The 22789-nt window shown below is 37.3% G+C and overlaps 1 protein-coding gene across 3 annotated transcripts in view; it reads left to right on the top strand.

Annotated features, from left to right (window-relative positions):
• Positions 1-22789, top strand: part of ksr2 (kinase suppressor of ras 2) — a 117221-nt gene that overhangs the window by 64073 nt on the left and 30359 nt on the right. For 2 of the 3 annotated variants that reach the window (XM_035913410.2, XM_006803864.3), the window contains exons 7-13: positions 11378-11447; positions 12676-12759; positions 13103-13188; positions 14282-14302; positions 14581-14690; positions 17457-17625; positions 18052-18093. In XM_035913410.2, the coding sequence (XP_035769303.1) occupies positions 11378-11447; positions 12676-12759; positions 13103-13188; positions 14282-14302; positions 14581-14690; positions 17457-17625; positions 18052-18093 (582 nt within the window). The remainder of the gene's footprint in view (positions 1-11377; positions 11448-12675; positions 12760-13102; positions 13189-14281; positions 14303-14580; positions 14691-17456; positions 17626-18051; positions 18094-22789) is intronic. The other variant, XM_006803865.3, reaches the window with a different exon arrangement.

Genomic DNA, 22789 nt, shown 5'->3' with positions numbered 1-22789 from the left:
CTTAGGAGGTTAAAACACATTTGGAAACTGACTAAGTGGAGGATAAAGAAGAAGTAAGAGGCCTAAAAAATGATCTAGAGTAAATATACAGTATCTAAAAGTCACATAATAAAAAAAAAAGGCAAAAATCTAGCAAAGAGCGAGTATAATAGTGTGAGTCTACCACCATCGGTTGAGGCTCTGTAATGGTTTGTACCTGAATTTCAGCCAGCGGTGTTGAGATCTCATCAAAGTTTATGGGACTATAAACACAGAAAAGTACCATCATATTTTCTCCTGCCATGCAATAACATCTGGAAAGCATCTGATTGGCAGCGGCTTCGTTTTTTTTAAGCATGACAAGGATTCCAAACAGACTGCCAATACAGTAATAGCATACCTAGTCAGACAAACACACAATGGAACACTATCAGTCATGGACTGGCCTCCTCAGAGCCTGGACATCAACACTGAAGCAATGTGGGATCACCTTGACAGAGAACAGAACAAAAGGCAGCCAACATGCAAAGAATAGCTTTGTAGAAGCCTGGAGAACTAGTCCCGAAGACGACTTAAAGAAATTACAAACCGGCTTACCTAAGAGAGTTCAGGCTTTGTTGAAGAATTAAATAATGACATTCAAGCTTTTTATAATTGTGCAAACTGTTTTTGCCTTATATACTGTATTTACATTTATGTGAAACATAAAGAAATGAGGGATGGCTTGATACTGCACAGTACTCTAAGAGGAGCTATTTTGACTCATTAGAGCATGAATATGGCAGGTGAAATGTTTTTTTTTAAAGCAGTCGGGTTTTAGTAACTGAGTCAGAAAGCAATGCCAACATGGTCATTATTAGGACTCTGGAATTGGCTCACCTAAATGGAAGGCACTCATCATTTATAGTATTAATCACAGCTGTGCTTTTCATGCTATGGTATGCCAAAATGTCTGCTGTGAAAAAGCTCTATTAGCGCATAAACTCCTGTAACCTCACATTATTGCCAGGATAGCTGAACTGCCAACATAACAAACAGCTGTGAAAGTGTAATGTTGCTTCTTTGGACCCGGAGAACACAGTGTAAGTGTGATTGCTGGTTTAAAGAACTTTATTTTTTTTATCTTGTTGCAGAAAGTTTTCCTGATGGGGGAAAAAAAAAGATAAAAGTCTGCTTTATTTTTCATTTGAAGTTATATTGTGATGGGTTCTTTTGATTATCCGGTGAGGTAAATTGCTCTCTATAATGATTTGATGATGAACTATTTTATCCTGTTCTAAATTATGTCTAATTACTGAAAAGCAAGTGGCTCTTGCCAAGCAAACATTTGTGCCCAGGTTTCTGCAACTTCATTATCCACCGATGCCTGTTCAAAAAAACAGAGAAACAAAAAAAAAAGGGGAAAATTCTTGCTTCTAAAAAGTGAAACTATTTACTGACGTTTTGACACGTACACTACATATAACCAAACACCTACACGCAATACACATTAGAATGGCTATGCCAGTGAGAGTTCATTTTCTTGAGCTCTCGTTCTTGCTCCAGGTGGTATGATAAGTCATTGTTTGTCCAATCTGAAAAGTTATGATAGCCACAGAGGGACATTTTTGTATGGGCAGCTCACCTCTAGTGCCTCAGGCTGTTTTGAGTTCACACAGTTGGCTTAGATAGACTCCCTAGCTTGTGATGATGCCTTGTGTCCACTCGGAGATCCAGTACAAGCGCTGGCAACGGACCAAAACACACGCCTGCTGCAAAACTGATGTGTGTATTTGTGCGTGAGTAAGATGGAACGAGAGAGGGAGGGATGGAGAGTGTGGGAGTCTGAGAGTGTGTGCTTGTGGATATAAATGGCTTAAATGTTCATGTGCTTGGTACACAACTCACTCTTTTTAATTCTACATGTTTGCCAGTGACGTCACCCACTCTGCCTAACCTTGCATAGATGCTTTGCAGTTGCGTGTTGCGTCACAGATCTCCTAGCAACCAAATGTGGTACCACAATGGAGGTCCCTTTGAGAATTGGCAAATAGATAAGGGCTCTAAATAACCACTGAAATTAAAACAGCGTGAGGAAAACTGGCTATCTAAGAAGAACAGTTTAGTCGGTCTCAGTTCAGTATTCTAGGAAAGATACACAGCCATTAGTACATGAAACTGAAAAGACAGATGTTGACATGATGACTCAGGCTTGGAGAGTCATCACTTTGTTGCTTTGTGGCTAGTAAAACTTACTAAACCATATTTTTATTATAACAATTATAACAATTGTTCTTATTCTTGATCAAAACCACAAAATCAGAATATTTTAATAAAAAAAAAAATACAGCATTGAAAGAAGGTAGAGTAGTGCACTGCCCTTTGCCCTAATACATATTTGTTTCCCTGACTGCAATTCTTTCCCCTTTGCATGTATATGTTCTCTTTGACAGTCTGCAGACATGCAAGGTTAACTGGCAATTCTAAAATTTGCTGTAAGTGTGGATGTGTATCTGTTTTTGGCCTCTCAACCAATGCTCCCCTACTGTTTGTTGTTATTTGTTTGTTTGTTGTTTAAAACTATGTAATAACTTTTCATTTAATTGTCTTGTCCTGTACCATCAGACTACTAAGTAGAAACTGCTTTCCAGACTGTAAAAGTTTGTTAGCAGGACCTAATTTACTTTCAATCTGGCTTAAAACTTTCTCATCGAGGTCTTACCCTGAAACTCTGAAGATGGGTCCATAAACACTGGTTAGTTAGTGTCAGACTGATCCTTGCTTTATATTAGCTCAAAGGTGTTAGAAAGAAATGCCACAAGTCAGAGGAGTCTTTCTTAACACTGTGTGTACAAAAGATCCCACTGACAGCTCAGCTAATCTAAACAAAATGGTTTAATAGACAACTAGCCAGCAGGATAATGGAACAAAAACAACAGATTTTGAGAAATTGAGAAAAGCCACTAAAGTTATCTTAAGTTACAGAGTGATATGTGCACCACAGAAGCATTCCCCTAATTTACTTTGTTTATTCAGTTTTATATAAGATGGAGTGGCACGTGGTGGGGCATAACGGCTCAGTTTGCTCAGCAAATTTTTGTATTTACTCCAATAAATAGCTGTTGCTGTCAGTGTTTTCCAAAAGCAATGGGCCTTAACATGTGTCCATAGGGACATAGGGTGGAACCTGAAAGCCTTTTGTTGGCTAAGATTTGCCTAACTACTAAAACATGCTGTGCCTGTTGGTTGGGTTGCTTGTCTGCATGCTCCAAGAAGCTCGAGTTCTCCAACTGAGGAAGTCTTTACCGAGCCATAAGACCTCCAGGCATCATCTGTTCTCCCATCCCTCCTCCCTCTGCCTCACTGGCATGCTTAAACCGGCAATCTTAAAAGACTCCCACCATCTATAAGGCAGTGTTGAGATACTTGTTTCATTCAAGATAATTGCTGTTTTTCCAGCGCTGTGATTGCTATTGTCAGTTTTTCCCAGCTTTTGTGCATGTGCATATATGCTATTTGCAGTTATGTATCTGTGTGTTCTTGTTTATCAAAGATTTTAACACACACACTCCTATATATATATGTATATGTATGGGGTTTTTTTGCAAAGAAAAAAAAAGCCAGATCGGCGTGTTGCTGTTGTCATAGCAACTGTACAACCTTGCTTTTCTCCTGTTCCTCGGTTTGTTTTTTTTTGTCACATGGGAATAGAAAAGGTAAAAAAAATATCACCCCTTCCTTCATTTATGTCTTGTGCTATTCCACAAACAAATACAATACTTTGTTCAACTGCGTAATTTGTGGGGAACAATAAGAATAATAAGATGGAGTGTGCAACATGTCACTCCTATAGCACTCATGTACAATAATGCAGCACATTATGCAGCAAACACCCACACAGTTTTACAGTCCCGTTGACTTTTTCTGCTGCTCTGCCCAGTCCGTTGTATGTATACCCTCATGTCAGACCCTTATCTTGTTAAACATGCTTCACATTCTCATAGAAACTGTCTGTTCTAATGGTGTGTTCTGCTGTATTTGTTTGGTATTCCAGACGTAAGCTATTGATTATCTCTTGATTGTACTGTGCCAGTTATGTGTGCCGTTGATTGCATTCAACCACTTGATTGAAGCTTTTATCCAAACTGCCAAAGTGCTGCAATCTGTCCATTGAGCTCTTCGACCTTGATAATTCTGAAAATGATGAGAGTAGGTGTGGGTGAGATGATTTGGTAATAGCATTGACAATGAGAATGATTAGAATTTGTGTCTGATTTTTTTTTTCATGTTGTTTGTGTTCTGTGTTTTTCAATTGTCGCTTGCTTCACTTTTCTCTCCTCCACCCGCAGTACAAATCTCTTCTCTATGGGGAATAGTGTTTAGCGTTCAGTCAATCAGGTAGAGAGGCATCTCAGTCTAACGTCAAATAAACTATATTTGGCTGTAAGTAGGCTCCTAGACTTGAGCAGTCTCTTTATCTCTGCACACATGCACACACCCGCCCCATCTGTTTAACCCACGGACAAAGAGAAACGCGTATCCCTGCGACTCTGTGTAGTTAGATTTTTCTTTTTAACTTTCATAAAAATAGACACACACATACACATCCACTCTCTCTCTCACACACACACACACACGCTCAACCCCATGGCCTGACGCGTGTCATATGACAAGCAAGTGGAGGAGGGGGACGGAAGGCCTCAGCTTAATTAGGCTGAGGCCAATAAGAGAAGATGGAGGAGGACACTGTTGTCTGGCGCCTTGGGGTTTGTCAGCTCCTGGAGGCTCATCTGTCACACACACAAGCACACACAAGCAAACACTTAGAAAGAATGGACCCTAGTTTATATTTCTATGATGGTTTTGGATTTTTCAAAGTTTTGATCGTTTCGACAGGTGACTAGATGCCACCCATGTGTGACCACGTACGCAGACATGTGCTCTTTTATCCCTGTCAAATTGCTTCAACTTTGTTGTTCCTCCCCAGACTGTTAAACCGATATGGTGGCACATCCGCAGATGCTCAATTTCAGTTTTTAATTAGTTTAATTTTCTGTTTACTGATCAAGTGTTCTGTTTGTGTGTGAGTCTTTAAAACTCCACTGCATTTATTTCACCTTCATTCGTCGTGAGATAGCACGACTACTTCTAAGTGTAACAAATGCCTGTTTAGTTGTGACATTAGACCCGGACAAAAGCTGTAATGCTGAAACAAACTTTAGGTTATTACGACCTGGATCATTAGGACATTGTAACTGCAGCAGGGGAGTAGTGTTGCAGATAATGGTTCTCAGGCATGGTGCAAGTTAGTACGCTTAATGGTATAGCAAGTCCTTATGGAGCAATACAAGAGCAGCTGATATATTTGATATATAACAGTACAGTCAAGCAACCTCATGTTGTCGTATGAAAGAAGCCAGACAAGTGATAGCAGCCACACAACGACCTCATGCTGCACATGCCACCTGTCGATTCCACCCAGCAGCAGGGGTCAGTAAAGCTGTTTACCTTGTTAAAGAGATGAAGGTGTGTACCCAACCACCTGTAGTTCATTGCTGAGGCTCATGTCATGTTTATTCCATGTATTTCTTAACATAAAAAACAAAAATGAATATAAGAGTCAAGCTTTTCCACTGATTTTTGTGTAATTAAAGATTTTGTTGAATTTGAAGCAGCAGCAACAGGGCATCTGCCTTTAAAATGATCAGCTTCTGAACAGTAAAAGGGGGGGCTGTTATCATGAGACAGTTCCTGTGGATTTCATGCTAATGTAGTTAATCTGTATCTAACATATACCTAATTTTATCACAATCAAATGTGAAACTGCACCAGCTCGTCGAGGGCAAAGCGTATTCAAAACAGAATATTCTGTCATGTCTTAAGCTTATGCTTTTACTTGACTGCCTTCATTGTGTTCTCTTGACATAAATGCGCATTACCTGCTCTTGTAGGAGTCCCAGGATCATAGAAGATTTTTGTTAAAGAAAATCATCGCTGTTAAAACCACACACAAACCTCTCTGGCCCCACCACTGACAAGCCCAATCATCTGCCAGTTGCCAACAAAGGGGACCAGAAGCAGATGATGTCAGTTCCCTTTATATTGAGTTATCAGGTTGATTGAGTGTAATTGAGCAATGCATCGGAGTGTGGAGAGAAGACACCAAGCCCCTGGAGAGAGTGGAGGAGGAGTGGAGGAAGGGTGTTTCAGGAACCAGGAAATGCTCAAGGCACCAGGGCCATGACATTAGCACTGTCGACAGCTGCTGATTACTTGCTGCCTTGTAATGAATTAATAGAACTGACTGTGCCTTTCAACGGATGAAAAAAATAAGATTCCTTATCTTTCTTACTTGCAGTTATTAAAACTTCAAACACCAGTCGCTCGTGCTGAAAAAGTGTTACTAAAAGTATATTAAGCCATTTAGAAACTTGTGTGATAAACGCCTTGTTCAAGTAACAAAAATCTAAGAAAATTGTTATTGTACTTAAAGAAAACCTAGTAATTTAGTAAATATAAATCATTATAAAAATAACAATATAAAACTTTCTTCTTCTTTTTACTTTAATTTGCTTCAATGCTAATGACTATGGTATCAGGCTTATGCCAATATGTTTAAACCCTTACTAGATTTGAATGGATAAGGACAGAGTTTTGTAAAACTCCATGTGGATGCCTTAACGTTAGAAATTTAATTGCCACCACGTTGGTTTTATTTAAGCCAAAAGTAACCGTATTTGACTGAGATGGTGTAGGGCTATGTTATCCGCTAATGCTAGCAAGTGTTATTAGCAAGACTGAATGAACTTAGCTATATAGTAGATACCCAAATCTTTATGAAACTATAAATACTATGTGAATTTTGGTAGTCAGTTGAGCATAAAAAGTTGAGCATTGTAACTATAAATAGTATAAAAGATGGAAGTGCTTTGAAACTCGCATTCTTCGTGCTCTGGTGGCACAAGCATTTGCAGTTGTGCAAAAGTTTCTGGGAGTCATTTTTAATAAAACTTTCATGAAGTCAAAAAGGTGGATTATCTAGGGCATTCTCATTGACTAAGCACTGAGTGTGTGTCAAAGCAATATATTGCTTTGGTTTTACAATACCAAGATGGAAACAACAACAATGCTCAGCTGGAAGCTTCATAACAGGACTTTCTTAACTAATGGGAAATATCATGATACTATTAGGAAACATTGTATCTAAATATATATTTTATAGGCAGCCTAAGATTGTAGAATAGAAAATCAGTGGCTTATGTAAAAAATGACATATATTTTTGGGATTTGGTGTACACCTGTCAGATTGACAAAACAATTACTCTCTTCCCATCATGTTGTTTGAAATATTTAATTTTGGGGTGTAAAAGATGAAAATATGATTATTTTTAGTAGTATACATATCAGTTAAAAATTATACTGCAACCAACCAAGCTTATTTCCTTCCATTCAGCCTATTTGATTTAACTGTCTTTTGTATTACACAGGAAAGAGAGTAATCATGAATACATGCATAAAACTCTAACTCAAAAAATATATGTATTTTACATTTGTGTAAAATATTATTTAATCATTATTAAAGATGGGAGTGTGTTTTGGTGTATACTACAATCTCAAAATACTGCATATATACAGTTGTGGTGTTTTCATGAAACAAATTTATTCTCCCAATGTGGGACATGTACATTTGTGACACGTTATGACAGAATTCTGTTTATAATTGCTGAATTATTAGAGCCAAGTGTGAAAATAATATTGAAAATTAGAAATAATTATTAGGAATGCATCTTTCTATCTGCAGCCTGCTCCTTATTGTCTGCTTTAGACTGCTCTAGCTAGCATTCCTATCATAACATACATAACATCTTTAATTAAAAAAAATAGACTCTTCTGAGAAATATGTAAGTGTTATAATGGTTTTTTGATATTTTTTCCTCTTTAGTTTTTTGGCAAAAGTGTAACTGAAAATTACCCGTGGACTTGTAGTAGTGTAGTTTCTGCAGAAATTGAAATAACACACAAAAATGAGCTTTTATTATGGGTTTTTCCACCATGACCCTTGACTATGTCAGCATTTTTCAGCATTGCTCTTTTCTTACTGAATTATTGCAGCCAGCACGTCTTTAGAGTGTGATATCATCTCAATGCATATCTACCACATCCAGCTGCCTTCACAGGCAATTCAGTGTTGGATGCTGTTTTCACCTGGTATTAAGAGGTGGCTTATGAATGAATCGGGTTGCTCAGTTATTGAAAGCACTAATGGACCATGTGAAAGGTTTTTGTGGTAAAAATCTTTTTTAAGCCAGAGTTCTTTATAATAGATTACAGATAACACTAAAGTAGCTTGGTTATCAAGGGATATCTACAGCAAACAATTCAAACAGGTGGTACTGATTCAGCTTATTCTGTTTTCATCCCAAAAGGTTGCAACGGGCATTAGAGAGACGTTTTTTTTATTATGTATTACATTGTGTAGTCTCGCTCGTTTCATACAATACTTATTATTTATACCTATTCATATACTCATCTGTTTATTTACTGTACCTGCCTACATAGATACCAATCTAGCTTGAAGTGGGAATCACCAGAGACTCCACAATATGGTTTTATCATTAATGCACAATAAAATATTATTGCAGTTTAAAATTGTTTGCAATATACTAAGTATTGAAATAACATATATTGCAATTTATTGCTTTTTCAATTGGAAATTGTATCTCCAAAAGCAGACTTTGTCAGTACCTGTTTTATCAGTCTGTCAAACAGACCAACTGAATAAAACGTGTCATAAATTTGGCATGCACCTGACAAACTAAAGTGTTGGCATTAGTCTAGTCTAATTTCACTGAATGCAGACATGTGGAAGCACTGCTGGAGGATGTCGAGGAGCATTCAGATGCCTGTGAAGCTAAGGAGGAACTGTATCAGCAATGGTTTGTGATCAATGAAGCATTATTGCTGCTTCTCAGTCTGAGAAGGATTATAAAACCAAGCAATCTGAAGTCCACCATTGTACAAGAGATTATTCACACATGGAAAACATTCAAGACAGTTAAAAATCTCAGCACAGATGTTAAGATTGTTACAGGGGGGGATCAGTTATGGTTGTGATTCTACTGGTTTATTTTTAATCATCAGTATGTTTTAATCTATTACAACAATTTCAAGTTTGCGGTAATACTATTTCATGTGGTTACAGCTGTTATATACTTAGTACAGTCGGCCATCAATTAAAAGGAGCTAAGAGTGTTGGATATGGAGCGCATGCCTTGGCCACAAACCTTTGTTTTCCATAAACAACGGGAAAAAGTAATATGCTAAAATATAACACAAAGTGCATAAGAGCAATGCGCTGATCATTACAATCTGCTTGCTATTCCCTGGGGATATCTATCCATCTCCTGGACCGCTTAAGAATAAGTTATTGGAGAAGAGGGAGCACAAATGGAGCGGCCGGCGTATAACCTGGCTCAATTGTGTGGTGTTGACTTGATTAACTTAACTTGAGGATGGAGAATTTCCAGTGAAAAGCAGCCACTCAGAAATAAGGAGGTCAGCATGGTGTCAAACAGTGTTCAAATGCCAATTGCAAACTCCAGTGAATTTGAAGATGATGTTAAAACATCATTGTTCAACTTTTTCTGGTTTCAGAAGTCAAGATTCAAAACCAGCTCCAGGCGTCAGTAAACCGTGGACTGTTAATACTGCTAGTAGAAAAATTTTCCAAAGTTATTTGCGGCTCTAAAGCTAAGCCGCAGGATCTTTCAGGAAGAATCTGAATATAACTAGCATAAAGTGTAAAAGTGGGGAAGTTTATCATCCCCAGCCCCTATTTGGACTTCATATGTTTATATGAAACCTGGATTAATGAAAATAGCGCCAGTGCTGCAATAAATGTGCCTGGTTACAACAGCTACAGGAGAGAGAAAGGAGTTGCAAGGCCAAGCCCGATTTCTTTAATTTAAAAAAAAGGAGAAGGCAACTCAAAGTAAAATTGGGATCAGTTCAATAAAATGACAGGATGATATTGTCATGAAAAAAAAAAAAAACTTTAAAATTCAAATAAATGGAAACTTAATACATAGTTTGGGCAAAAGTAATGCAGTTTATTAACCTCTATTTCAGTAGCCACGATTGTTCAGGGATTTTCAGTCACTGATATCAGTATGCGCTCAGATCAAACAGTGGAGCCAGACTTTAAATTTGGGTATTTTTCAGGATTAGAGGTTCTCAAAACTATTAAATTATTGCAACGTTCCAGAGTTGGTGATGTTTTTTGGTATAGGCACAATAATGACGAAGGATCTGAGAGACATCAGTTGGAAATCAGTTGTTGTTACACCCATACACAAAGATGGTGTCCCATCAGCATTCTGCCTGTTTTTAAATTGTCTGTAAAACTGGTAGAACAATCAGATTATCACTTATTTACACAGCTGTTCTTCTGCTTTGAATCCAGGTTTTCCAGCTAATCATCCACTGATACAATAAGGTTTTCCTTTTTTATGGAAAAAGTGAGGTCCTTATTAGACTAAGGAGGTTTTGTAGAAAATAGTTTTCATTTAATACTCACTGCATATTGCTTGAGCTGATTTAAAGTTTGCTTTGGTGTCCTTGGCTATTGTTATCATATGATGGTGGTGTGGGAGATTTGACTTTGTAAATGCGATGTGTCATATCCATCGTCTTTGTCTCGTCCCTGTTAAAGCACGGATGATGCTTTCTTGGCTTTCTCCAATCTATAATATTGTTTTACCAACTTCATCTGGCACATTGTCACCTCTGCTAACCTTAATAGAAAAAAGTTAACAGTGCCATCCGGTGGACTTTAATTGATTTTATTAATCTATGGTGTAGTGGTTTAAATACTATATTTATCCTAACAAGCAAACGCCCCCCAGGAAGAGACAAATTTATTTGAGATTGTGTCATTAAGAGCATCCATTGTAAAACTCTGTTAAATCAAACATGCATCACTACCTGCTGTGATAACCCCTTGTGAGTAAGGGAGCAGCCAAGAGTAGCATTCTGTAGCATTTGTACTAACAAATTGTATTTGCAATTTATATAATAAGATATGGATTTTTTTGTGTCAGTATATCGATAAGATATTGCCATGCAAAATATCATGACGCTATGCTCTATTGATTTTTTCCCTCTGCCTCTACTACCTACCTACCTACTCTATCTTGATAACAAGGACAGCATTTCATTAAACCTGACTCTCTACAGCTAATTAAAGCTGACACCAAAATATCAGTTTGTTTGCTACAAAAACAGTCCATTCCTTGAAATGCCATACATGCTAAATGTGATACACAATACCAGACATTTAGTCAATTCTGAAAGACATACTGACAGACTTAAAAAAGTCAAAAACCATGCCTCTGCCCTCTCCTTTCCACTCTATCTCTAGACACTCTCTCAGTGCCTCGCTGGTCCCCACAGATTCCCCGAAGAGATCTGGGAAACTCAATAAAACACAGGTAGGCCTAAAGGAAAATATGTGGGTGAGTGTGGATGAGGTTCCCTCTGTGCATATGCTCACATCTGCGATAGAGTGGCAGTCCAATTATAAAGGGCTTCTTGTGTAACTTACTCAGTTTTCTTTCTCTCTCTCACCCTGCTTGACTCCAAGCAGGGTGCTTATAATCTAAAAAGTAAAACAATAGCTACAGTATTAGTTGGAGGATTTTAGCAACCTCGAGATCGTGGGTGTTTTTCCTGTTGAAAGTCTGTGAGGTGGAAAGAGGAGCGCTAAGCATCTTTATACGGAGCCAAACTGAGCACAAATGTAACGTATATAGCTGTTATTTGAAGATTAAGGTGATTAATGGTTTTAAGAAATACCATTATTCCATCCAGCAGCCTCCTTGATGTCAGTTTGCAGTTTTCAGTGTGTGTAAGTGTGCCCTTGATCATATTGTTGGCATGTTATGATAAATGTATTTAGGAAAGTAGTGAATAACCCACTATTTTAGAGCCTCTCCTGTGCTGAAAGATTTTTTTTTTTTTTTTTTTAGCAGAATCGGCTCTTAATTTCATATTATCACTCATAGTTGACAGCCTACTAAAGAAATCAGTCAGGTGGAGTTGGTTGGAGTAAGTTGTGCCTCTCAGTTGATGAAAAAGATTGGCATAATAAAGAGATTTTGATTCTGTCAGACTACATTAGTCACCTGCCATTAGCCAGCCACACTGCTGGCCTGGCATCAGCCAATAGTCACATATGTGCTCAGACCACTTAGTGTGTGAAGGGAATTGGTTGTTGGTACCAAAGTACATTGTGGATTTGTTTATTGTAGAAGAGACTGTGTTGGACTCCTCAGCAGCAACACAGGCCTGTGAACCCTCAAACTGATTGTTATATTGATGTAAAAACCATACAGCCTATTCGTTCGCACAGTGTTACTGGAAGATGAAAATGAAATGGCCACAAATTAAATCAGGAGGTGAGGGAGATTAGGAAGGTAAACACTTTCAGAGGAGTAGCTTCTTCAGGCATCTATTATCCTTGCAGAAAGGTTAGGCAGGGAATGAGATATGTTTGCCAAAAGCCTTCTGTCAGAATGAGAGAACGTTATGAAAGGCAAAAGGTCAGAACCCGTGTTCCTCTCATTGTAATCCTCAGCTCCTTCATGCCATATTGATGTGCAACAAGTGAAAAATCGATGCCCTTTTTCGGAATCTCACTTTCTCTTCTTTTGCTTGTAGGTTTTCCACGAAATACTGGATGTCCCAGACATGCATAGTATGTGGAAAAGGAATGTTGTTTGGACTGAAATGTAAAAACTGCAAGTAGGTATCAGTACTGGTCAGTGCTGAGTACCCATTGTTGTCAGTGTCCACATTAGTAATTAATATCTAATCCCACACATTCGCTTATATTCCTGTCATTACTTTGTTTAATTAGTGTGCCATCCCGCTTGTTTTTCAATTATATCTCTTTGTCTCGTTTGATTGTTTTTTCGACATGACACACATCAGTGACCCCTTTTGTTTTCAGCTTACTTGAATAAATTTCCAATTTGCATCTGTCTCTTTTTCCACCCACTTTGCATAGGTGTTATTGCTGTGTAATAAACACCACATAACAACGAAACACACACTAATCAAGTTTCTCTGTTTCGTGCGTACTCAGGCTGAAGTGCCACAACAAATGCACCAAAGAAGCCCCACCTTGCCATTTACTGATCATTCAGCGAGGCGGACGGGAATCCCTCAAAGGTATTTTTTGATGTAATTTCCAATGTTGATATTATGTTTATACAAAATTGACGGACTTTCACATTTTATTGATGATTGATCAAAAACCACTGATCAATGGCCATGAGTACCATTTAAAGAGAGTTGTCAGCATTGTAAGATGGCAAAAGCGTTCCAGGGAGGAACGCTGGTTTGAGCGTGGAGTCAAGGAGGCCATTTATGTGAAAAGGGAAAGACCATCTCTGAATCCAGGAGGGGGTCTAAGGGTACATCTTTTGCCATCTTACAATGCTGTGATTGCAGCCATTCCCCAACTCTCTGTGAATGGTACTCATGGCCATTGATCAATGAGCTTTGATCAGTAGTTGTTGATCAATGGCCATGAGAATTTGCATATTAATGATCAAGGAACTGACTTTACAGCCCATTGTTCATTCAGTGGGCTGGTTTCAGTCATTGTGCAAATGTACTATTATAAGGTTGGGGAAACCTGCAGTCAGCTGAGACTGAAGAAGTCACTTGGATGAGTGACGAAACATTTGTCCCACTGAAAACGTCCAGATGAACAGAATCAACCTTTTGGGATTTACTTATCTGGATGATTGAGCATGCATCAAGACGTTATTTTACACTTGTTGACTATTAGTTGTTATTTTATTATGTTTAACAGATAATTAAGCAATAAATAAATGGTTAACAAGACTTCTAAAACCATTGTGTGAGAGTACGGGAGGCCTAACTATTAGCCAGCTCGGCCAGGATTAATGCCTTTGTCAAGCCTTGTGAAGCTATCCAGCTCTCGCTTGTTTTAGGCAACCCAAAGGCATGGCTCTACAGCTCTCGTGATTAACTAAATTTGGACATATCTGATTCCATTCAGCAAATTAAGTTATATTTTTTTTCAGCTTTCATCTGTAAAAGTGAAACTGCTTCTGCAGGTATAGGCTATCTCCTGATTAATTAAGCCATATAGGCTTGACAAATGTGCGTCACAAGCTGTTTATACTGACACAGACAGCACTGAAGAAATTCCTATTATCTGCAATGAGAATTAAGATTCTTTTTTTCTTTTGTCCTCTCTCTGCCTTCCCCCTTTCCTTCTTCTCAAAATAAGATCATCAAGGAACAACTCAAGGTAAAGAGCACTAATTAGATGTCTTCTCTGCCTTCGTAAGAGAAAATGACAGTTTATTAATGACATAGTTTGCTTAAGGGAATTTGCTTTAAGAGTGTGTGCGTGTGATAAAAGATGGATGGTGTTAAAGGAGAGGCAGTTTGTTCATTTTTTTCACATTAAAAGCTGTGTCTGATAAAGAATTTGTCTAATTTTCCTAAAGCTGTTAGGCAATTATTGTTTAATGTCAATCTCCCGTAGTGCTTCATTGTTCCTTTATGCTTTTTTCCTTTCTGCAGTAGCTCGTCTGGTACGGACTGAATCAGTGCCATGTGACATCAACAACCCGCTCAGGTACACAGACCTGCACATCAGTCAGACGCTCCCCAAAACCAACAAAATCAACAAGGTAAGGGTAAAAAATAAACCGTGTATTACAATCTGCGTATTTCTTGTCCTACATATCGCTTTCATTTATTTTTGGGAGCTTTGTGAGTCATTGTGTATTTGGAATCAGGAAACCATACGAAAATATCTTCAGCAATATTGATGTTTACACAGATGGATTTGTTTTCCTACACTGGATATTTTACAGCCAGCACATCTATCAAATTCAGCTCAGTTCCAGAGAAAAAAGTTTATCACTAAATTCCCATGGTGGTAACACCATGCTGGAAAGACTGTGAAACAAACACGCTTGTTAGGAAATAATGGGCAGGTGTGAACATGTGAGTAAGCCACAGCTTTTATGTGTGCCTTTGTCTAACAGTTTGAGGTTTTCAGAAACCGGAGTGTGTTCGTTTTGTCAACGCACATATGTTTTGTGTTTCTCATAGATTTACTTTTCCAAAACTCAAATCTTGGTTATAAACTTTGAAATATTATTAAGTAAAGTAAAATGGTAGTATCACTAAATTCTGTTAATTTCTTCAGATGTGCTAAATGTAATTTAAAGTTTAAAGTATAATTAGGAACAATTATCTTGTGGAGTGATTATAATTAAAAAATAACCATTTAACCCCTGGATTTTATTTCATGTTCATATCATAATTACTTAAAGAATTAGAAACTAAATTCATTTAGTTTTCTTGTGTTTGTATGTTTCTTTCAAATTGCAAATTCAAACTGTGGTTCTATCATAGTTTCAATTAATGACGTTAGGTATCAAAATATATGGCAGTGCACAATCTGCTGTGCACCAGTCGAGCTGCACATACCACATTGATACAATCTTTACTTTTTAATATAATTTTTCAGAGTTAATCTTTTTCTGTAGGAGATGATGATATCCTGCTAAAATCTAACCTGCATTTGATTGATTGTTATATTGCTTATACAATAGACTTTGATAATTTGTTACAAACTACAGATGCTCTGATTTCTTTTTCTTTTTGTTTTTACAAAGTATTCCCTAACTCTTCAGGTTGCTTTACCACCTTCCAGGCAGCCATTGATTTCTCTCTATCCAGTGCGCTTTCAAAATCAAGTAGCAGAAACTATATAAATTTGCTTGAGGAACATAATCCATCATATTGAAAAGCCTAATTTTTGTCTGGTGTATTCTCTTTGGCTAACAGTTTGAAATCTCTACGTGTTGGTGCATTTCAAGGGCACCTGAGATTTAACAGTTGGCTGCTGAGCAAAAAAATATTGTCTATTTTTTATCAATATCAGGTACTTCTTTTTTTTTTTTTTTACTTGTTTTCTGGATTAAATTTCCAAATTGTTTAATTTATAAATTGATTTTAAGTCTGTAAAGTCAGGAGGAACTTCACTGAAAATGAAGTGAATTGAATTATTTGTGATGGGATGGGATGACTAGACTTCAGTATGAAATGATTATATTAAGTAACTATTTGAATTTAAACTAGATGGAGTCTAGTCAGAGGCTGTCATCTAGATCTGAAATGATTTTTGCAAAATCTTCGGCTGAATAACTGATCTGACGTAAAGAAAATGAGATGAGAAGATGAGAAACATTTTACAGAAAAGTAAAGTTGACTACATTGCTCATTGTGATGGATTACATCTGTCAGGCAAGTTCCAAGTCTCTGATGTTCACTTTGTACTGAAATGAATAAAAAGTTCTGCCTTGAAGGTAGAAAATCAGTCTAGAGGCTCCAAGTTAGATGGAGAGAGAGTTCAACAATAAAGCAGAGTGAGAGCATTTTATAATTAACAAACTGAGGGCCAGATTTGGTAACTGCGTCAGTATAAAACTCTCTTTTAGTGATTTTAAAAGCTACAGTTGGTGTTTATTAAATATGTGCAGTGTCAATTGTGCAACTGAAAGGTGTGGACAGCCTTTGCAGATTGCAACATTGTACATTGCAGTTTTGGGGATTCAGGTCACATTTCTGGAGAGAAACTCACAATAAAAACAGTTTCTGTATGTGTTGTATTTCTCCGCATCACACACACTTATAGCCACGTGTTGTTTTAGATCTTCATGGGATCTATTGCATGTCTAAAATTAATGCCAAACAACAGTTAATGGGGCTGAAAGGGACTTACGTGTGTTACATGAATGTCTAATCTCACAAAATTTTAAGTTGGCTGTGTAGAGAAAACAAAAACGATGCATGAAACAGCAACTTCTTTAATATGCACCCAAGTCACGCACACACAAACACACACACATTTCAAATTTTTTAAGTAGAAGAGTTTGCGGTAAGGCAGCGATGCACGTGATAAATCGTCTGCTTCACCTGAGTTGTCAGATTTACCCAGCGATGACACTCATACTGTCCCTGGGAACTTCTAACCACAGAGTTTGCCAAAACATATTGATCCCTCTTCAACTGCCTCTTGTTTATCTTAATTGCCATGCTGTTTCCAGAGAGAAACACATGTGTGCAACCTGCACTCACACTATATTATTTTGGTTAGTACATTACTCTTTCCCTCATCGGCTCTGCTCATTTTTGTTCCATTAATTTTTGCTGCTCTTGGTAGATTACATTGGTCATTACCTCAACTGTGGTTTAAATGAGCTCATTGTTCGTAGAGCAACCACAGAGCTATCGTCTCTCATGGGGGCATTTTTAGCGATTGCAGCCTCACGCTAATTTGCCCCCACTTAGTAAATTTGACTCTATAAATTCACCTTAAAATTACAAATACTTAAGTCTGAATAAAGCCTATGCTTATCTTTTTTTGTTCTGTCTCTTCTCAGGATCACATCCCAGTCCCATACCAACCGGACTCCAGCAGTAACCCCTCATCCACCACTTCCTCCACCCCTTCCTCCCCAGCTCCTCCTTTGCCCAGCAGTGCCACGCCACCCTCCCCTCTGCACCCCTCCCCACAGTCAGCAAGGCAACAGAAACAGTTCAACTTAACAGGTATTTTATTTAATACGCATATAATTCCTATTCCCCTCTAAAAGTTTGGTGCATAGGAACATGCCCACAATAACAATGCTAAAAGAAGGTATGTTGGCTCTTTTAGCTTAGCATTTGGCAATGCAAGAATTATGCTAATGACTGAAGTGAATGTCAGAGCTGAAGCAAAATGAAGTAATTGCAACTGTGAGCTAATTTCTTTTTCTCATAGAAGCATTTTCCTTTGCTAAAAGTAAATAAAATGCCAAAGAAGGGATTGAGAACCGAACCTTGAGTTGAATTTATGAACTCAGATAAATAGATATTGCGACATAGATTTGTTCAAACTAATTTGACTTTGAATACTAAACGAACAAATTGCCATGTGAACTTGGACAGTCTACCCAACTTTTATCACACTCTAGCTCTTCTTGTTGCCTTCCACAGCCTCCAGTTATTTCAAATACAAGCAACAGTTCATATTCCCCGGTAAGTGCCTCAAAATTGATTATTTCCCCTTCCTATAATGCATTGCATCCAGCCAAGGATGAGTAAGGAGAGCCCTTTTGATGTTGTTGGTGGTTTTCATCCCCTCACCTTGGCCTGCTTGAAAAATCTCTACACCCACTCATGCTGTCTCATTTGGGCTTCCTAATGATTTGTCAATATCCAGACGCTTTGCTCTTGCCCACACTGGTACCATACAGTCTTTGCTCATTTGGCAGGTTATTATAGCTGAGACAAGCTGGAGTGGTGTTAGGCAAAGAGTGAAATCTGAAGAGACAGATTTTTGGAAATGCATAATCATAGTGCTCAGCAAGCCGCAGCATGTTCTGATTATTGTTGCCACACATGCTCTTTACGTCAGCTACCTTTATAAACTATGTAACAACACGTCAACTTCTTACTGTTCACCATCAATCAAAAAAATCTATACATGGATGTAATGTCTTAGTCATCTCAAATTTACTGCTCTCTCTTATTCTGAAAAGACTACAAAAATGTAGTAATATGTGGTCTTCATACAACGGTTCACTTTGGTGGGGTTGAGTATATATTTGCAGAGATTCTGCTGGCATGGGATACACAAAATTTGACATTATATCAAATGGATCACTGATATCATTATATGAGGGCCTCTGATTCCCAACACTGGACAGTTTAGAGCTTTCAGCCCTGTTGGCTAGCAGGTCTTTGGAGCAAATCCATAACAACATCAGTGCAGACTCCACGCAGAAAATAAAAACATGTCCCTCGCTGTGAGGAAATGGTGCCAGGTTATAATGCACCATGCTACAAAGAGAACAGTTTCTGTGGCTCACTCTTTGTGTTTTTGCATTTAAAAAAATGTCAAAGTGTGCCAATACAGACAACAAGTCTAGCAGTGAATCCTCTGATGTCTTTCAGAGGTGGATACAACAGCACAGTTGACCTGTCTTGCATGTTGAAGATCAATGTTTGCAAAAAATAGTTGGGAGAATCCAACCTGTTCGCATCTCCACCAATATAACACGCTATGCAAACTATTTTCTATGTGCTTCATACAGCAGAATATGGTGTTATCGCCACTATTAGAATGTCAGGAATTTTAGTTGTAGAGCTATCTTCGAAGCATTTAAGTGAAAACAGCAGATGAGTTGAAAAATAAATGCTGGATATAACTTTAGATACAGCATTTGATACAAGAGCCCATATAAGCCATTCTGATGCTCTCACATCAAGATATTCTCTTTTCACATGCATAAATCTTCACTCGCACATATTTCCATTTCCCTTTCATATTTATAAATTGTCACTTACATACACACATTCTCCTTTTACATATTGTATGTGTAGATTCTGCTTGTAGCTACTTTCAATCTCCTTTCTCATGCATATATTTTGACTCATAATTACATATATATATATATATATATATTTCTCATTTCAATACATACATAGTTTTACCTCTTACGTATGAGTCCCATGCTTATACATTCTTTGTTCTCAGATACATACATTCAAGTTAACACATACAGGTTTCTGACAGGAATTAAGTAGCAACTGAAATTACATTCATGTATTAAAATGTACTGAGCAGATAGGTGCTACATATTCCCAGAGAATCTCATGGTTCAAGAAATACAGACGCTATCAATACATTAGGGCCCTATGCTTAGATGAATTCATTTTCTAGTGACTTCTGAAAACCAGACAAAGATCCAGATCTTAGTTGCAGCTTGATTTTTCATTATTCAAAGATTGTCATCAATTTTATGGTAATTTAAAGTTGTGATAGGAATATATGTTTGGGGATTTATCTTTTTAATTCTGTAAGCTCAAACCTCATTTTACAGCCATGTTTCGGGGAGAAGTTTGCATGTTCTCCTCACGTTTATTTGGGTTCCCTCCAGGTACTCTGACTTCCTCCCACAGTGCAAAGATATGCAGTTAGTTAGGTTTTGCTATTCTAAATTGCCTATAGGAACAAGAGTGTGAATGGTTGTCTGTATCTCTGTGTTAGCCCTGCAACAGACTGGCGATCTGTGCAGGGTGTATCCGCCTCTTCTCTGTGGTTGCTGGGATAGGTCACAGCCCCCTCATGGCCCTAATAAGTATAAGTTGAAGAGAATGGATGGGTGGAATGGATTTTGCAACCAAAAAACATTGAAATTCATGTAACACTGTAGTTTTTTTTTGTTTGTTTTTTTTAGTATGAATTTAGTAAACTGACTAAACTACCAGTTATTTCAACAGGTGATACTTTTTAGAATAGGATGACTAAAACTAAAATTAAATTTAATAAAGGGGAATCTGTGATCTGGTTGATTTTTAAGGGGTGCAAAAGAAGCAACGTAAAAGCAGCACGCGAGAGAAAGCAAGCACGAAAAATGTACAAATCTAGAAAAGAATTTTGCAGATGCAGTTGCAGTGAAACACTTTAACCCTCAAACAACCAAGCTGCAACTAAAACTGATGAAGTGGAGCCATTTATGACTTCATTTTGTTTTATACACAAATGTATTTTTTGTTGCTCTTTTTGTGTTTATCATAAGTATACTGCTTCCTCCAAAAATATTCTAATGCCTTTGATTATGGTTTTCAGTATCATGAAGTATCTGCCTAAAGGCTTTTGCAGCAGTAAAATAGTCATCAAACAAATCAAACATCGCAATTAAATCTACACCATTAATGTGGGGAAAAATAATTTTATTTCTGTAGTCATGTGTTAACATTAAATACATGCAAATTTCCTACAAATTTATGGTGAAAAATACTGCAATGAAGTTTAATAATGCATCTTAAAAAATTATCCTTGATTTTAAAAATCAAACTGTCAAAGCAATTTTATTTAATGGAGTCTGACAGTGTGAACCTGAGCTAGTTTGAGATGTGAGTGCCAGAGTTAAAACTACTGAAGTTGTACATCCAAATAATGACATCGAAGGCTGGAAAATAGAAGGGCAGATTTCCACTGAGCATACTAGCTGCTCGCTAAAAGAACCTGCTTTGTAAGTGCTGCTGTATTTGGGTGAGATACAGCTTTGATGGTTCAAGGCAGAAGTGATATTGATAGTAATATCACAGTAGTGATATTTGAGTGAATAACTCTCACACTCAAGTGATGAGGAGTAACCACAATCTGGAGTACAGTCTGGTAGGAAGGCAGCTGTTGAACTGGTGAAACTGTCTGAAGATGGATATGAGTGTCAATCTTCTGCACATGCCCCACTGAACCTCTGTTGTCCTTATAGTCAGTAGCCTGGATATAATAAAATGTAAGTGTAAATGTTAAAAAATGTCTTTACTGCTGTTTTGTTTATCACAGTATTGCTTATTTAGCTATAGTTAGACAACATGTAATTTTCATTAGCTGATCACATAGTTTTTTTTCTTATTGTAGGAGGACAAACATATGCCTGCAAAAAAATACATCTTATATATGAAGAACCTAAAATAAAATAAGTCAGCTTTGCTTAGGCCAATGTAGCAACCATCACCTAGAGTAAAAAAATAACTCAACGCGATAACCGATCTACACTCAGCTCATCTTTTAATCTGTAAATTCTTATTGGATGACCTGCATGCCATTTCCACTGTATTCCTTGTTACTTGTGTTTGGAGTCACCAGTTACCACAGGTGTATAAAATTGAGCACCTAGTCATACAATCTTCCTTTGCAAACAGAAGAATGGGTCTAATTAAGATTGTGTTGAATTTGAGCAAGAAGTCAGTTCATGAAATTTCTTCCATTTGGAACTATAAGTGGTATTATTGCAAAGCATTTAGGAACTGTAGGAACCTAGCTAAGAAGTGATAGATCACGTAAAGTTACATTCCAATCTCGCCAAGCTCTGCTGACTAAATATGCATTTGCATGACTAGGCAATTCCTGTCGGTGTCATATGTAGGTGGTCCAGTGCTTTTAAGCATCTAGTGTATTCTTTTGTTAGACACAAATAAATTACACTTTTTCGTCCACATATCCTTTATAGAATTAAATGCATATGAAATTAATGTGCATGAGAACTACATATGAGGAAAAATATAAAAATGTATGAATAAAAATGTATGAATATGTGCATTGAAATATATAAGTAAAAGGTGTGAATGTGAGAATTAAAAAAAATCGTTATAAAAATGACAGTGCGAGTATGTAAAAGGAGAATGTGTATATGTGAGAGTTTCAGAATGTGTGTTGCCTTTCATAATTTGTCACAATTCACTGCATATCATTATAGACAGCTTTTACACACAAAGAAAAAATTCTGTGTAAACATTTAGAATCTATAAAGTCATAAGTTTTTTTAGGTGCTCTTTGAACAGAATGGCAGTCAGTCTCTTTGTTGACATAATGAACGTCATCATTTCATTGTGTGAATAAGTATTGTAGGCGCCAAGTGTGTTTGAAAATTTCCATGTACTCACAGGCACCCTGGAAGTCTTCAAATCCTGTTTAATGGGAGAGGTTAATGGGAGTTAATTTATAATTTGGCATCAGATTTCACCTACTCATAGCAATGCCACAGGATTAGCCCTATGGTAGATGACATCATGCTTTAATTATTTTTTCCAAAGTACAGTAGGAAGAGTTACCTTGTGTCATCAAGTAGGATATTACACCATGATTCAATTCAATTCAGTTTTATTTATATAGCGCCAAATCACAACAACAGTCGGAATAATGGTATTCCTTCTTCCATTA

This window comes from Neolamprologus brichardi, chromosome 12 (assembly GCF_056152115.1).
Source record: "Neolamprologus brichardi isolate AB-2024 chromosome 12, ASM5615211v1, whole genome shotgun sequence".
NCBI lineage: Eukaryota > Metazoa > Chordata > Actinopteri > Cichliformes > Cichlidae > Neolamprologus > Neolamprologus brichardi.
This window is presented reverse-complemented; position numbering and strand designations above follow the sequence as displayed.